Source organism: Falco naumanni, chromosome 9 (genome assembly GCF_017639655.2).
Source record: "Falco naumanni isolate bFalNau1 chromosome 9, bFalNau1.pat, whole genome shotgun sequence".
Classification (NCBI taxonomy): domain Eukaryota; kingdom Metazoa; phylum Chordata; class Aves; order Falconiformes; family Falconidae; genus Falco; species Falco naumanni.
In genome coordinates, this window is record NC_054062.1 from 17092359 (window position 1) to 17110695 (window position 18337).

At 37.3% G+C, this 18337-nt stretch overlaps 1 protein-coding gene across 1 annotated transcript in view; it reads left to right on the forward strand.

The window, feature by feature from the left end:
- Positions 1-11883: 11883 nt before the first annotated feature.
- Positions 11884-18337, forward strand: part of HSPA12A (heat shock protein family A (Hsp70) member 12A) — an 89258-nt gene continuing 82804 nt past the window's right edge. Inside the window, exons 1-2 of the mRNA XM_040606709.1 lie at positions 11884-11947; positions 16991-17109. Coding sequence (XP_040462643.1) covers positions 17007-17109 — 103 coding nt within the window. The 5' untranslated portion in view covers positions 11884-11947; positions 16991-17006. The remainder of the gene's footprint in view (positions 11948-16990; positions 17110-18337) is intronic.

Consider the following 18337-nt stretch of genomic DNA (forward strand, 5'->3'; position numbering starts at 1 on the left):
CCTGTGATGATTTTTTTGCTTAAACACATATTTTTGCAACAAACTGAGTAAGGAAGAAAAGGGCAAATGGCATTTTTTCTTCCCCATGGTATCTCTCCTGATTTTTGCAACCTTAATCACTTGGGGCATGTCTTGAACTTTTAACCTTCTTTCCCCAGCACTGATGCTGTGAATAATAGACTCTCCTGCTTGACACATAACTAGATTGCAGTTCAAAGTGGATGTCACAAACACTATTGCACCATCTGGAGCAAAAGCTTGACTATCATTTTGGGATAAGCCCATAAGATCATACGAATATATAACTGACTTAATTTTTTCCATTGCACTAATTTAGGTTTCATTAATTCAAAAAGATGGTGTTCTTTTTTCAAAAATCTTGCCTCCTGTTGCCAGTATTTTTTGCATACCCCCCCCCAAATTTTCAGATATTTTATGAAAGTTATATTACATTTATAAACATTTTGATCCTACTTTTTGCTATAAACAAGATTTAAATAGTTTCCTTGAGACTAAGGAAATGCTGCATGAATTATGTAGATAACAATGGAAGTAGAGGAAAATAGATAATTTTATCTTTAATAGTTTCCTTCTGTTCAAGACTCAGTTTAAAAAATGAGTGAAAATAAAAGGAAAAGGAAGTACTGCTCCTATTCTTAAAAAAATATGCACATTTTGAAACTAGATGTGATTGTAAACTGAAAAGCTTTTCAGAGTATGACTTCCGAAGAATACATAATATTTGTGGTTTCATATAAGATACTCAGCCATACATTTGAATAACATCCAGCTGATTCAATGAAATATACCGTACTTTGTAAAAAACCAGTCTGTTGACTGGCATTACTGCTTGGGTGCGTGTTCATCCACAAAATACTGTTTTTATAAATTCTGTGTATTGATAAAATTTTATTAAAAGCTAGTGTGTCTTGTCTGAAAGCAGCAGATTTTGAGTGAGCTTGAATACCTTTGACTTCCATTGAAAGTCGATGAGACTTGTAAATCCATAGCATTTCTTTCAGAATGGCTTGAAATTTAAAGAGTTCTATGAACATGAAGTCAGTCTGGTGCGTTTGCAGTGTTTTGGAAAAATATGATGGAGAAATAGTCAGGGATGGTGCATTTGCACAGAGAAGATTAGTTCAGATCTCAGATAGCCCTATTTTCTAAAATTAAGCAGTGGCTGATACAGGCATAGTGACATTTTCTAATACAAAACCTCCCTTCATTTTCTTCTGTAAACATTGATAAACATGTTTTAAGAATCAAATACATATGGGCAAAAGTAGAAATATTCTACTTCTGAACATGACTTGGTTTTGGAAAATATTTTTGGTGCTACAGAATGATCAAGTACTATACCAAATAAATAAGGTAATTAACATGATAATGTTTAGAAGAAAATGCTGTTTAATATTAACCCAATATTTCAGTTTCCTAGAGCACAAGGGTACAGCTCTCAAACGAGTTTTCACAAAACTTGATCTTTCTTTCTTGAAGCTATATTATGATGTAAATTACAGAATCATGATCATTTAGGTTGGAAGGGGCCTCCCGAGATCATCTACTCTATCTCCCCTGTTCAGGCAGGGTCAGCTCATGCGGGTTGCCCAGGACCATGTGTCCGGTCAGGTTTTGAGTATCTTCCCAGAGAGAGACTCCATAACCTTTCTGGGCCACCTGCTCCAGTGTTTGACCACACTCAGAACAAAAATTGTATTCTCATCTTACACTGAGTGTGCTATTTTTAAATTTGTGCTGCCTGCCTCTTGTTTTGCCAGTGGGCGCTACTGAGAGCCGTCTGCCTTCCTCCTCTTCATTCCCTCCCATGTGGTTTTTTACACATTGATGAGAGCCCCCTGAGCCTTCTCTTCTCTGGGCTGAAGAGCTCCAGCAGTCTCAGCTTCTTCTATTATGAAAGATACTCCAGTTCCTTAATCATCTTTGTGTCCTGTGCAGGACTTACTCCAGTAATTGCATTAATTGCACTGATGGAATTGCATAACGGTGTTTGGTTATGGTGTATTTGACGATGTTAGTGTAAGAAAGATTATGGTTTGACGGACCATAACTGGAATTGTGATTAAGATTAGAATTCAGTGTCAGACTCTAGATTTCTGTCAGGATTTGTATATTTATAAAAAACCATGCATGGTATCCACTGAAAATACTCACTGTATATTGCACTGATAAGAATGTACCTTTACCCATGATACGGGACTGTTGCTTGCTAGTCTCTATTTCTTACAGGTAGCTAATGAAAGCAAGGTGAGGGGAGGAACTGTTAGAAAGTTTTTTTTTGTCAGAAAACCCTCTAGAAGTGGAGCAAGATAGCGCATCTGCAATTGTGTGTTTTGTGAAGCAGTGAGGGCAGTATGTAAAACACATCAGGCTCCAACCAGAAAGCAATCAGTATACCTTATATGTCCAAACATCCATCGTAAAACTCACCACTTTTCTCAGCAAAGAAGGAGAATGTATTATTGTCAGGTGCTGATGCCTAGTGATCAATCCGAGAGTAGTACCAAAGGTACACGTCTGTATGTGTCAGAGTGTAAAATGTTTACATTTTTTGACTGTGCCAGTTTATTAATTCTCGGTTACCTGCTCCATTCACATGGAGGGAAGCAGTCCATCACACATAACCTAGAACATGCTGGCAGTGCAAGCAGTGTATAAATAAATAACAATGAAATTATTTTGAGAAGTGTTTACTATCACTCTGTTTTAAAGTTAAATGGTATCCTAGCACTTACAAGCTTAAACCCACAAAGGACTATCGGGTCATCTACTCTTGACCTCCGGTGTATGCCAAGCACTGCATTGTTTTTTGCATATGATCTACAAGTTGAAAGGTTTTTAGGTTTTAACTTGAGATGAATTGCTGCCTGCTTGCAGCAAAATATCCTAATAAAGAGCAGAGCTCCCAATTTGCAATTTTGTATTTTAATTCTACCCATATTCTGCGAGCATTGAATATTAACAAGCAAGAAAAAGAGCACAGGAACATCTTAAATTCCTTGGCTACTTGTCAGAAGATAGTAGAGCTTTTCTTTTGTGTTTCCTACTTATAAATGGTCATTTTTTTTAGGACTGCCATGAAGTGTTTGTGAAACTGCTGCAGTAGTCTGCTCTGTAATGGGAGTTCATTCAAAGGCCATGTTGTTTCAGGACAAGCATCAGTAGCAATTACCACTTGCAGCTTTTCTCTAGAAGTGTGAGTTTCTGTCAAGGGCTCCAGAGTCAGACTGCTAGCCTAAGCTTCAGACACAAAGAGAGATCAGTTATTCTCAGTTTCACATGTCACATTCTTGATGTTGAAGTTTTAAATGGAATTGCCACTTTATTTTTGACAAACAAGTTGTGGGACTGTCTGTTTGAAAAAATTGAGCCTATTGCAATTATTGAGTTTTCAAACTATACTTGTGAAAAGAGTAAGAGGAAATGATCTTTTGCATCTGCTGAATCCTTTTACTTCACTGCTGTAAAACATATCATCCAGCAAAAGCTTTAAAGTAATTCTGAGTAAGTTATATAATGGACTTTAGAAGTCACTGCTTAGTTTAACTGGATACTTATACTACAATTCATTTAGACTATCAGGGAGCAAGCCCTACCACATATAGCTCCATATAATATAACATAATTGTGGAATTAGCTCTAAAACAGTAGTTCAGTTTGTGAAATATTCAGTGTGTAAACAGGTTGTGCATCTGGTTCTCTGCTTAATGTAGTTATGCTAGTGCAAGCCTTGTTCAATTATATTGCAGGATTGGAGCCTGGATCTCTCCAGATATCAGTCACATTGATTTGAGTGCTTGTAATCTGGTGATATTACATTAAACAACCATCCTGTAGTTGCCTGTGTTGAAGTTCTTTACCAAAGAATAAAGAATTTCCCTCCAGTGATTTCTCAGCAACTCAGTATATGAAAAGCTTGTAGTGATCCAATTGCTGATCCAGCTTTCCATCCTTTTTGCAAAACTCTTAAGAAGCTTGAAAAGCTCTTTATTCTTTATGGAATTTATGGTAAAAACCCCTGATGTTTCTGACTTTGTGATGATGTATTATTGGTGACAGTGCATATGTAGTATAGAAAAAATGTGATTTGGAAAAATATGAAGGATGAGGTTTTGTGCGGTTCTTCTAATTTTGCTCTGAGTAAATTTTTAGAAGTGTGGATTTTTTCCTGCTTATTTGTATTGTCATTCAAATAAATGGAGATCTTGATTTCATATGGAATCTTTAGAGCCTACGTACTTTAGTGATAAAAAGCATAATGTCTTTGGGTGCACTCCTGGTTGTTCGTTGGTGTGTAACATCACGTTTGTTAGAAGTGACAGCGTGTGTTTCACATGAAGAAATGAATTAGATACTGGCCCAAACTGTTTCCATTATTTTAATTGTACCTAGAAACAGAGTCTGATATTTACATGACCTTTTATGGTTTAGTGTTCTTCTGTCAGCTATCACTTCATAAAGCTACAGAGCAGAGCTACACAGGACATTGTCTTGTTTGAGGATTTGGCAAGTCACTGTCGCTAGCAGGTGAACTAAATCAGAATGGCATTAGACTCAGCGCTATTCAGCAACTCCACCCACTTTGTCAAGCCATTCCAGGCTTTCCCTCAGCATCTTCTGTATGCAGACAATATTTTAAGATCAAAGAGAAATCACATTTGTTTTGGTTTCTAAGAAATGGAGTAAGAAGCAGGGAAAATGCAAAACAGGTGATTATATAGCATTTTCTTCCAAAGCTGAAGTAAATGACATACAAATCCAAAGTAAATGAGAGAAATACTTCCTTACATTAATTGCTGGGAGCATGATTATCTTGTTTAGTTGCTTAAAAAAGCAATGAAAATACAAAATGCTGAAAATGGTGCTTATAAAGCAAGATCATCCAGGAGAGCTGGCCACTGCAAACTTGCTGTATATACAGAGATACATCCATACACAGGAGCTGCTTCTTTTTTGCCTCCTTGTTCTTGAACTTCACTAAGAGCTTTCAATTGCTCTGACATTTTCAGCCAAGGATGTAATAGTTGTTGCTGAGCAGTATTCTACAGGCAATTATCTTATCTGATCGTTGGAGCAATCCCCACTAGAAAGGAACCAATACGATCAAGTTAAATCATTGCAGAAAGAAAAAAAAAAAAAAGGCAAAAGAGGGAGGAACAAACAAAGGGAAAAGGGGCTCATCTCATTAATGGGTGCCTGTGCTGCAGGGTTCAGAACAGCGGCCGACGAAGTTAGCCTGTAAAACAAAGCTGTGGAGTTGCCTCCTGTAGCTGTGGCAGGTCTGAATCCCTTCTTCCAGAGCCTGTTGTGGCCATAGTACAAGGCACCTGCAGAAAATGTGCCGAAACTAGGCATGGAGCATGAACTTTTCAATAATCTGTCACCTCTCTCCCTTCACCCACCCCTCTAGTTCCTAGCAGGAGAGGAGAAGCCATAATAAAGAACTAGACTGGAAAATAGTCATGAGGTGGGAAAAGGGGTCAGAGATAGACACCTTACTGTTACCAGCTTTCCGAGCTTTTTATGATTCAACTTTTTTGGCGATTCCTAAAGAGCATTTATTCATTTTACTAACACTCCTTTAAGTTAACGACCTTTAAAAAACCTGCATCATTGGGATGGGCATGTGACCATGTGAATATTGTTGGCAAATACATATTTTTTAATATTTATATCTTCTTATTTCTGCTCTAGAAAGAAATATATGGATTTTGGTTTTGTTAATTCACTGGTAAACTATGATTTGAATAGCACCAAAATTAGCTGCTTGCTTGCTCTCAGAGATGAGTCAGAAGATCAAGCCAGGCTTCCCACATGGATTTCTAGACTTGGTATTGTACTTTAAAAATCTATATTTAGAAGCCCATATTGCTTTACTGTTTCTAAAGTGTCTTAGAATGCTAGTTGTCTTTGAAAAGAGAATGAAAGTACTTGTTTTGTGTACATACACACCCACCCAAAGACAGTAAGGACATATGTGACATAATCCATAGATCCCAAAGCATTTACAAAGGAGAAGGTTTTACCCATCCTGTGAACAGACAGTCCTTGTGAGTGTGAGCATATTCATGTGTACCATGTATGTCTGTAACATTCTTTTTGTTTTCTCTGCATGTACAAATCTTGTTGTTGTGTATGAATGTTATTATTAATGCAGGGTTCTGATCAGGCCTTTTTGTACTAGGCATAGCACAAACACAAGACAGAAGTTTCCTAAAGAGAAACTGAACAGCTTAACAGTGGTTGCATCTGTACTGTGGGGTAGAGGTATGTCCTGGTGTAGCCTTATTCTGGGTTTTTGGATACAACCTTTGCTGCATCTCAGTCACAGAATGGGAGATTTTTGAGGCATCTGATGTAGTCTGAGGAGATGGTCTTTTGGGTTTCCATCAGGTGATGTATAGAAATGCAGTGCTTCTCCATTTGTACTGAGGTCAGAGATGAAGGGGAAGGTTGGCTTTTTTTAAACAAACTGAACAAATAGGAGTAAAGTTCACAGCCAAGGGTTTTTTTAATCCTGATATGGCATTTATGGGGCTTAGAAACAGTTAGGGACCAGAACCTCTGGATATGCCAATGTTTGAGAAAATTAAAATACTGTTATTTTGGTTTCTAATATGTGGATTTGAGACTTCCATTGGCTGCAGAGCAAGTCTAATAACTTAGGCTTTGAACCAACACCTTCAGCACCTTCATCCCAAGTACCTTATGTGGAAGATCTCTTTTAATCTCTTATCTTTGTACTTTACTTTAGAAGGTATAAGTGAGAGTCCATGCAGCTACAATGTAATGGAACCATTTCTTAAGAAATGAAAAAATCTTTTCTTTGGTGGAACAAAAGTGTTGCTGGCAACATATGGCTGTTATAGACTGGGGAAGCAAATTCCAAAACCTAAGATAATATATACAGTCTTTATATGGCCTAAGGAAACAGCCCCGGTGCGAAGTTTTGTTGGAGGAAGAGGGAGCTAATGGGTTCAAAAGAAATAAAAGGAGCATGGATCAGGGCATGTACATGGGAAGCAGACATAAAATATCTGGGGACGCTTCCAAGTCCTGTTCAAAGGAACTTAATAAAGTTCTTTATTAAAAAAGTATGTTTGCAATTATTTCATTTTCTTGTGTCTCTTATTTCCAAAGATAAGATTTGTTCCAGTATTGATAAATTACAGAAACTCTTTAGTTAAAGAACCTGCAGAAAAAATTGAGGACTAATAAACTATCTCAAGGCTGTACATTCTTCTGTATGAATAAATAACTTTTCACACATAAGTTGCTGCCAGTGAAGTCTGAACTAAGGTGGGCTGCTAATATGTGAGTGTGGGTTTTTTTTATAATCTTCTGTCAAAAGCAATGTGCAATGATTAAAAAAAAAATGACAGGGAAAGAAAAGGACAGTGTACTCATAGACATTCATTCTTTTACATTGCTGTAGCTTTTGATAGCTCCGGCAAAGGGTTGCGGTCTTACTGGATTAGGTACCAATTCTTGGATGTAACAGAAAAGAACAAAAATACAATGAATACACTTAGAACAATCAGGTGAATATGTGATTGTGTATCTGTTCCAGTGTGGGTTATGCGTACTTTCCCTTTCAGATGTCCCCTTAGGCATGTTGCAGGTAAGATTGCATTTAGTTGTTTGTTCACTCACCAATACACTCCCCAAAAGGCAAGAGTTTGTGTCTGATTGTTTAAGACCTTGCTTCTGCTTTGAACATGTCTAGCTCCCTTGGAAAAACATTCTCTACATCCCCATCCCCCTTTAGAGAAAACAAGTGAACTATTCATGCAAAAAAGTGTGTGTGTGGTTGGGAGAGTGGGGGGGCGTGCAGAGCCACCGACAATCCCTATTGAAATGCATTGGCTGTTCATTTACATTCACACTTTTTTTAATAAAAATGTTAACTAATGATGTTAAATGCTTTGCCAAAGGTCCTGGCGGGTCAGTTGCCGAAGTGCCATTTCTGCCTAATTAGGGCTCTTGTGGCAGCCCAGGGGCCTCCTGATGCAGTGGGTGACAAGCCGGGAGCTGACAGCTTCAATCGGTTCCAACAGGAAGGTTGGGCTGGTCATGTTTTCTAACTCAGCCAGGTGTTAGCTGAATGTGGGGGGGGTCTTGGCCAGACCTGAGCATTTGTTTGATCTTCCTTTCTTTCACTTGCTCTATTTTGAGCTCTTCCCTTTGCCTGTCCCATCTTGTGTCAAGGTCAAGAATGAGCTTGACTAAATCAGCAATTTCATTTATCTCTGGGAGATCATTAGCAATCCTTCTCCCTTTCCTCCCCAAATAAACCTTAGGCACTGGTGCAGAAACAGCACTGGTTCTAGAAACCAGGCACTGGGCAGTCACAGATATGAAAAGGAGAAAGAGTAAATGCAGATCATTCCATAAATAAAATCTTTTCTACTTCTCAGTTGCAAACCTGTTCCTTATTATTTTTGTATATTAAATATCTCCATCAAAACAACCTGAGTAACCCTCAAAAACATAAAGTGCTTCCACAACCACAAAAAAAGCTTAGGATATGTTCAAAATTTTATTTTATCACTACTGTAGTAGTAGTATTTTCTTAAACACAACAAGAAAACCAGAATAAATAAAGTTTTCCTTTGACCTCACCTCTTTCTAAGTAGCACACTGGCCATGTTCATATATGGCTACACGCTTGTGATAGTTTGCCAATTTCAGGTATCTTGACAGCTGACAACTGTAAAATCAGATCATCAATGTATTGGGAATTGGCTTTTTTAAAATGGGTATTTTCACTTGGCTTATCAATAGCAATTTGACTTCAGCTGAGTTATGCTAGTTTGTGTTAGCTGAGAAAATAGCCCTTAAAACATAAACACAGTGCTGACCTTTGTATAGATAACTTAGAATTTCAAGATGCTTTGCCAAGCAATATCACAAAGCATTAGACTGATCAAGGTTGAAATAATTTACTAGATTTCTTCAGTCTAAGATTAATCTAACTTTCAGAAGATTTTCTGTTTTTCAGATCTTGCAACTAGATTGCAGACTCCTCAGTTTAAGCTGATGAATTTAACTGTCCCCTATTTACATAAAAGTCACTATGTGCAGGAATGGCTGTAGCCTTTATGGAAGGAAGCCACTGCTGAAGTAAAAGGTAGCAGTTGGATAATAACAGACAACTGCTTGATAATACTCAATAATATTAAGAACAGGAAACAATAAAGGAAATTCTATCACTTGATAGCTGTAGTCATAATGTAATGATAGGGTGTGTTGTTTTTTTTTAAATAGGAAGACTATAATAGGAAACGGTTGCATCCTTTCTTGTTAATGATGTTAAGCTCTCTTAAATTTTTTATTATTATTTGCCCTTATCTCTGATCCAAAAGACAACCCCAAAGACATTCTGCTCTGGAGAAAACAAATATTCTTCTGTTGCATTCAACAAAATTGTATCTTTGAAACAGTAGAAAATTGGAACTGACAGCTGAGATGCTATTAATACTTCATGAGAGCAAGAACAATTGAAGTTAATTCCATTCCAATATTTTAATTTAATGAAAATTAATTTTCAGTGAGGACAACTAGCAGCAAGACATTCCAAATAGGGAGACCTAAAAGTTGTGTTGCATAGTTTATTACACCAATATTCAAAAGTTATTAATATTGAAATAGGAAAGTAATGGTGGGACATGCATTTCTTTCAGGAGAAAACTTAACTAGAAAAGATAATGAATCACATTAGTCAATATCTTGATTGATCTACTTTCTGGCTCTGTAGTGTACATCTAATTTTCATTACATTGTCATAAAAAGAACTTGGCATGCAGAAAAGTTACTGGCTAGGTGGCAAGCCCACAGGGTTATTTCCAGATGGGATGTTTTTTTCTTTTGATGGGATTTTTTTTTTAAAGTAGTTTTCCTTGTTTTATGAATGTAGAGCTGTTTCGTTGATACTTGGAGTCAAAGAGTGTGCAACAGAATGCTTGCTGTTTCTGTGTTCCTAATTTCCTGCAGTCTAAAGGAATTTTAGTCTTTTAGTTGACTGCTTTTGGAAAGCTGGTGACAATGACAGTACACATACTTTTTGTCAGATAGGTCCAATGGGAGCATTATGATTATGCAAATGTGCACTGGCAATACAAAAAATACCAATTACCAATTTGATAATACCAAATCAGAATTTTCTGTATTCTGTCTTCACATGTAGTTTGACTTGGTGTCTACTGTCATAAAATACACAGACCCTCAGCAGGTTTCAGAAATACATGTATGTCTGAGAGTAGTTAACTGGTTTCTGTTGCATGCTGAAAAATTTTATCTGCTGTTCTTGTTATAACCTACTAATCGGTTACTGAAAAAAAAAAAAAGTACATATCAAACATAAATTTTTAACATCTTAAAGAGCAGCTCCTGGAAAGGTGAAGCTGTGATGAGAAATTATTCCAATTACGAGAACAGTTGTAAAAAGCAGAACACCATAGAAGTAATGCTGTTTTTTTTTTTTAAAGACAGTTACTGAAAACTGTATTTGTCTCCCTGTTTTATTATATCGACATATTCCAGCACATCAGATAGCCTAAAATGTATAATTAATGAATCTTAAGATGGGTGTGGGGAGGACAAGGCTGCTTTTTACAGGCAGATTTCCTCTGCTCTGTACTATTCTGGGAATATGCCCAGAAACTCATGCTGCTGTAGCTTACTCCAAACTATGTAGGTTTATATTAACCTGCAGCATATGTCAATCTGAGCATCCTGCCTCAAAGTTAATCTTCATGAAGTAGACAAACTGTTGAACCAAGGACAGAGAATCAGGTTTTGCTCTGGATTCCCTCTCCATTTGTAAGATTCAGAAATGTTTCTTCGCCAGTTTACTCCTTGAGCATAAAATGTGTGCCCAAGCTGAATATTTCTGTTGCAAAAGTTTAGTTGCTTCCTTTCCTTGTGACTAGCTAGTTCATTTATTTATTATTCTGAGAAGTTCTTTCATTATTTCCTATAGATTGTTGCAATTTTTCAATTTTTTATTTTCTTTTCCCTGGAGGAAAAATAAACCCTTTTATTGAAGTGTTTTGTACAGGAATCTGCAAGAAAGTTATGGTTTATTTACTCGGTCTGTTCAACAACAGGAAGAAAAGACATGTACAGATAGGAAGAATTCTGCTCTTCTGCAGAAATCTGCACTGCTCAGAGCAATTGCGCTCACTCCCACAAGGTAGATCTGAGTGTTGCTCAAAACTGGTACTTTTTTTAGATTATATCTGTCTGTTAGGAGTAGTCATGGCCTTAGAGTTACAGTGTGTGTTAGCAGTCCTTCCTGCTTTCACCAGCTTGCACATTAGAGGACGGTAGTGCCAGTCACCTCCTTAATAGAGTCCTTTTAATTCTTTGCAGTTTAGGGCAGGAACAAACTGTGAGGCCTGATCAATGACCCATGAATCCAGTGAAGATTCACCCACTGACCTGCAGTTAGCAATGATTCAAGGTTTTAATGATTCAATATTTTCCCACTCTTTTCATGTTTTCAATCTTTTATTTCTATCTTCATATCAGATCAGTAGAATCCATCTGTTAAAGCTAAATACAGTGACATGAGGTCTGAAAAGGTCAGGAGCAGAACAGATTTCTTTCCTCCAGATGGAAGCTTTAAAACAACAAGGAATAATTACATATAAATGCAACAATGCTCAGGTAACTGATCGGATTTTATCTTCCTGATCCTTGCATGATGCGAATAGAAGATCGACCTGTCCCTGAACTCTCTTGGCAGCTTCACGGAATGACTTAAATGAGATCGGCTAAAACGATTATACTAGATGGGTTTTAATGATTAGTCAAACCAATTTATCAGCTTGTTTCTCATTGGTACTTTCATTCCACCATGATACACAGGCTGACTTTACAGACTGGCTCCATCTTGTTGACAAAACAGTTTAAAATTTTGGAGGTAAGCTTTTGAGTTTAATTGATAAATTGCTTCATAAAGTACCTGTGCATGTGACATGCATGTTGTGATGTATTGGCAGTAGGCAGTCACCTAGTTAAACTGCTGGAATTCTTCTTGACTTCTTAAGAAAGATTTTTTGGCAAGTTAGGTTAAAATGTTAGAACGCTAACACTGAAACAGGCTGAAGTCTTCCAAGTTCACAAAAACATCCATTGTAGTAAAGACAGAGTTAAACAGGGAAAATCTGTAATAATATCAGTCTAAATATTCCCACCCTGATCTTGAGTATCTGGAAAGCTGAGAATTAAAAACCCGGAGTGCTTCATTGTGTTCATCTAAACTTTAGGGGGTCTGTTGAGGAAAGAGGATATTCCAGCTGAACATAATAGAGCAAATTCCAGAACGATTAGAGACTGTGATGTCTAATTAATTAGCTTTTGTGGTAGTTAATTAAGTGGTCAAGAGTAGTATATGAGGCAATAAAGTCTGCTTGTAGCATTTAGCAGATCCAGAGGCTATTTGTAGGGTACTAATAGTGATGTAATTCTATTGTACTGCTAAACTTGCATAGAAATACATTCATTAATATGGTTTAAGATCTGGAACATTTTTAAACATGAGAATAACAGTTAAGCACATGGAAAAAATCTTGTAGTGAATACTTGGGCAAAATTACTATCTATAGACCCATGTTCTAAATTATTCTCATAGATATCCATCCCTGGAATTTTAAATTCTACTTTCTATCTGTAAAATGAGCCAAAGGCAGAAAAATCTTTTGCTTCTTAAGGAATAAAGATGGGATTTTTCTGCTATTTTTAGTAGCTTTCATGTTTTATATATTAAAAAACCATCCAAAACAACAACAACAAGAAAACCCCAACCCCCACCTGACCAGGCTTATCTCTAAGATTGCTTCTTACATTTCTGAATTTAAAATTCTGGGGTTTTTTAGTGATTCCCTGATGTTTAAAGCTGTAAAGGCAATAAGACTTGTGAATATAAACAAACAGTATTTCCAAGATTCTTGTAAGATTTCTTGAGATATCACCGTAAAATCCTTGACATAAGTTTTAAATCTCTTGCATGTGTTCAGTAAGCTGAAAACACTGAATATTACTGATCACAGTTTAGATGTCACTGTTGACTATTCACTGTTGATTAGCTATCTTTCAGTTTTTGTTTTTGTGGCATGATATCATGAAGACTGCATAACTTTCTGCGGGTGTGATCTTATTTGACAGCAGGATTGGGTACAGGTAAACAGTCCTGGCATCGAAGTTCAGTCTCCTTATGAATAAATGGAAAGAGGGAGATTCTGATTTAGGTGTTCATCCTTGATCTTCCTGAGGACAGCCAGGTCAGATACCTAAGGCCCCCTCCTCTCTCCAGAAGGGCTGCTTGCATGTAGATTTTACATTCAGATTGCACCAGTGTTTAGTGTCTTCTTGTCTGAACCTGTATGAAGTGTGCTGCCATCATGTTGCTAGGACCCAGTCGTGATGGGCTGAGTACACACACTTTGCCAGCCCACATATGATGCTATAATGATGCTAGCTTGCTTAATAGGGTTGCACATCAGATGGCACACTTGGGTCCTGCAGGGACAGAAGGAAGAGGTCTACAGGGAGAAGAACCAGCAAGAAATGAAGTGGGTGGAAAGAGCAAATCAGGTGTCCATCACCCTACAATGACTTGTATGGAATGGGTAAGTGCTAACAGGTGATATGAGTCCTGTACCTTTTCCATACAAACACTTTTCCAAATACGTGTGGTTTTTCTGCTCCTCTATCCAATACAGAACTGCACAATGTTCCCTTTTCACTTATCTTTTTATCGAGATCTTCTGCGGTTCGTGGTAATACATTTCTTTTCTTTCTTCTTTTTCTATTATTCACAGTTAAAGACTTGTACTGTATCTCCAAACCTTTCTGATAGATTCCATAGAGAAGAAAATGATTCAGGGGAAAAATCTCTGAATGCATTTTTTGAAAAATACTAGGACTAATGCTACCTGAAAACTCCCTGCAGGTTTAATGAGAGTGCCTGTTAAATTTTCTGGGTATAGAAGAATAATTTGCTAAACAAAATCCCTGCAATCGTACCTTGGTTGCCTATCTTTTTTTTTCCTTTTAAACTTCAGAATAAATGAAAAATTGATCTGTATGGTCACTGAAACATTAAATTGTCTTATCTGTCACTTGTTAAACATTGGCTTCTTAAAAGGGAAAACAACAATCACAATCAGCAGTTTCTCAGTGCTTAGAAGAAAATAGAAGCTATAAATGGACAGATGAATTATGTGCTTCCAGTGGTTTTTAAGGGAAGCATTTACTGAGGGAGAAAATTGTTTTAATCTTATAACAACTAAGGAGCGTAGAGTTTGTAAAAACATGGAACACCTACACATAAACTTAATTTTTGTTGCATAGGAACATACACAAAGTAGCTTTCAACAAAAATGGTTGGGGAAACAAGCTCTTTCATTGTTTGGTATGCTATTTTATATCTTTAACAAATCTCTGTGAAGCACTCAGGGAAACCTAAACACAGTGGGTTAGTTGAGCGTTCAGCCTTTACAGTATAAAAAAAAAAACTATAGGAGTGAATCTTCTTTTAAAATGGAAATAAGTATAAATTTTGGTCATGTGGTGTGTATCTTTTCTTGTCTTGAAAGAGTTGAGGAATAGAATAGGAGGAAGCTAGAATCAAACCCAAACAAAGAGCAGCCTCCGCTTTCTTGTTTTTCATTTCCCTGCCCTGTGTCTATGTCTACATTTTGCTAAGGATCCACTGAAGCAAAATACAGAGTTGCAAACCTGCCAGTAGGAGGCACGGATATCCTCTTTCTTTAATTAATCCTCGCCATTAAAGCACCCTCTCCCTCCTTTTTTTTTTTTTTTTCTCTTGTCCAGCTGTTTTACATTCAATAGCAGAATGAAACCAAATAAATTTTGTGGAGGCAAAAAATCAGAAAGCTTTCAAGAATGAAAATTTTCATTCTCTTTTGGAGTAACTAAGTAAAGTATTTGCCATCCAAAATGACATAGATTATCAGTTTAAAAAGACAGAAATGTAATATCTGAATTCTTTTATATGATGGGAAGGTAATAAGAATAATAATCTGATCCTTAAAATTAAGCTGTTTTTTGACTGCAAATCTAGAAGTTAGGAAAGGCTAAATATTTACTCCTTTTATTATCATTGTATTGTACTGCCTGGTGTAATAATGAGATTTTCTTATGGCTGCCCTCTGTGCTGGTGTGGGAGAACTGCTTAACCTACTAGAAATGCTGGAGGGAGAGGGGAGGAAGAGGAAAGAAAGTTGTTGAGGACTGGGAAGTAAGGGTGTTCCTTTGTTTTTAGTTCCATTGTGTGCAGAGCAGGGGACACACAGGCAACCTGATATATAAAACATTGATTTTTTTCTGCACAAGGTGGCTTATCTGCCAAACATTTCCCCTTCTAAGTGGAAGTGTGTGGATACATTACTTAAAGGTTGACTGGAAATGCAGATCCCATTCCTTCTTCCCGTGATGTTAAAGTAGATGTGTAAGATTGTGTATTGGTAGAGCTGTGAGCAAAACCCAAGAAAGGAGAAGTGAACTGGCGGGGATGTTTATAGAAGGGGAGTTATGTTCTGGAGAACTCGTTAAGGTTAGGTTTCCTAAGCTTTTAATGCATGCAGGGTACAACATTATGTACAGTCAAATGGCGAGCTAGTTCCCACCTTGTTTTGGTGAAGCCACATTGTGGGAGGTAGATACAGCCTAAAACTCCACTAGTAAAATCACTTTGAAGACTGAATTCAGTTCCTTTAGGGTTAGTGAATTAACTGTAGCAAAAGCTGCTTGTAGCTGGCAGTAGCATGTGTAAAAGTATTTGCATTGTTCCAAAGGTAGTGGGTGAAATGTGGCAAATTAAATCAAGGGGTTACGGGAACAGGAAGGCTCAGGTTCTCGAGTGGAAGCTGGCAATTTGGAAGAGGGATTCAAACCTTGTGTGGAATTTTGCAGCTGTTTTTACTTATGAATGCCTGGGTTCATGTGACCATAGGAAAAAAGAAAGGGTGAATAATATATGCAGGGGATAATTTTTATTTCACTTTGTCAGAAATAGCAGTCAACAACAGCAGCTGAAAATGCTGTAAGTAGAAAAGAAAATACTTAGAGAAAGCAGATAAGTGTTATGTTCTGCAGAACAGTGTTGCTGATAGGACTGCTGTAGAAGGTTAAGCATGGGGTTAATTCATGATTTCTCTGAATACTCATACAGTTTTCTCACACACTGGAGGTGGGGTGGTGTTATTGATACACCTATCTGTCTTTGAAACATACTCTGAATTTTTGAAGTATTTGACTCTTTTCATTTATATGTCTTTTCTATGACACATTGCCACTGCTTACTATCTTGTGTGATGGATAGAAAAACTTACACATCCCATTTAAAAGGTTTTAAAATGAATTACTACTTCAGCTTTAAACAGAATGTCTGCTTGGGTTTTATGCAGTGTTGTATACAAAATAATATTATTACTTTAATTGTATTTGATTGCTTGGGATAGGGTGGACTGTATATTGTTTCATATGTTTTTTTGTCTTTGCACCTTTAGACATAATGATATAAAAAAATGGACAAAGATTTTCTATCATAGCAGATGTTTAGGGTTCAGTACATAAAGAATAAATGCAATGGCACATTACTTGTAGGGAGCCAAGCAATGTAATAGGAATGACCCATCTTTAAGATCAGAAGTCCTTCTTGCATGCAAGGACTGTGGTTTTCATGTGTAGTGAAAGATTTAATTTCTTAAAGAACAGATGTCTGTGTTCCAACAAATATGACATTCTAAACAAATTGTGGTTGTCAACAGAGATTCTGCCAAAGGGAGTTCCTCTGTCCAATAAAGCATAAGATCCTAACTATTGTAAAGGCACAGCCTACCTTGTTTTTTCCTCAGCATTGTTTTACTGGATTTTTTTAGTTATGTTTGTGAGGAAAATTGTTAAAATGTGCTAATTTATTATGCCTCTGTTTATGCAGTGCTGTTCCTGATTTTATGGGACTCCCACAGAGGATCATATGCGTCGGTGGAAGCCTGCTGTGTCCATTAGTGTGGAATAAGCGGTACACAGGACCATATGGAAGCTCTCTGCATAGAGGTATTTCTCAGTTCTTGGTCTTCCTTGGCATAGTTCTGAAGGTGATGAAAAATCAGGCCAGATAAACAAATGTTAGGAATAACCAAAGTTGTTAACATGCCTGTCAGTGATAAGCAGTGAGAAGGCTGATGATAAGGGAGGGAATTAAACATGTGGAAGAATCTAGAAAATCACAGTTTATAAATAACTGCAGTCTTGAGGCTTTTAATGCTCTTCTCTACTGAGAGCAGCTAAAATTTTTACAGTGCTTTTTTTTTGGGTGGATGACATTTAAAACCTCAGCAATGAAATCCTCACCTTTTTCATTTTAAGTAACTGCATACAAACATGTATTTATAAAATTTATTTTTTGATTATTACAAAGAGAGACTCATAAGTAGGCATAATCAGTTCACAGGTGTTACCTTCACCATAAGTACTTCCTTACTGCCTTTATGCTTTGTAAATCGAGGAGAAAAAAAAAAAGAAGATAAGAATTCTTAAATAAAACAAAGATGTGTTGTTTCTACATCTTCAGGTCAGGAGCTGACCAATAATAGCATAAGGGAAAAGGCAGGGTCAGCAAAGAGTTCCTTGAGGAAATATCACCCAGGTCTCAGAGTTCTTACTGTATTTCTTTCTCTTGCAAAAATTGCGTGAGAAAGCTAAGCCTATAAATACAGACCTCTTAAGTCTCTGGTCTTCAGACATGTGAAATTCCACGTGCCGGGGCACATTTCCATGCAAGGTTAGGTGATAAGCATATGCCCAGTCATTAAAGAGCTGAATCATGCAGCACATAGTCTTACGAGGGGAGCATGCCTTCTAGCAGGGCTCCTGTTCACACTGGGTCCTGCTAAACAACACATTCCCATTCCCCAGCTGCAATGGCAGTACCCTGACCTTTCTTTTGCTCCTTGACCCACACATCAGATGCAGCTGGTCAGATAATCACAGAGCAGACTGACCACCTGCGTCTGATGTGTGGGATCCAAAAAGGGGAGAGCAGCCATGGTACTGCCATATAAAAATGTGCAATGCTGGCAGTGACAGAGTGTGATACAAAAGAATGAGTCAGTGCATGAGACTTGACAGGTCTGCTTTATAGCACAGCTGGGGATTCACCAGATCCCACAGCACAGGGAGTGGGAAGGGAAGTGCTCTGTGCACTGCCAATTCCCCCTCTTTGCAGAACAATCCTTAGAAGTCTGTTTCTGCGTGCATAACTTACCAGCCTACCTAATGAGAT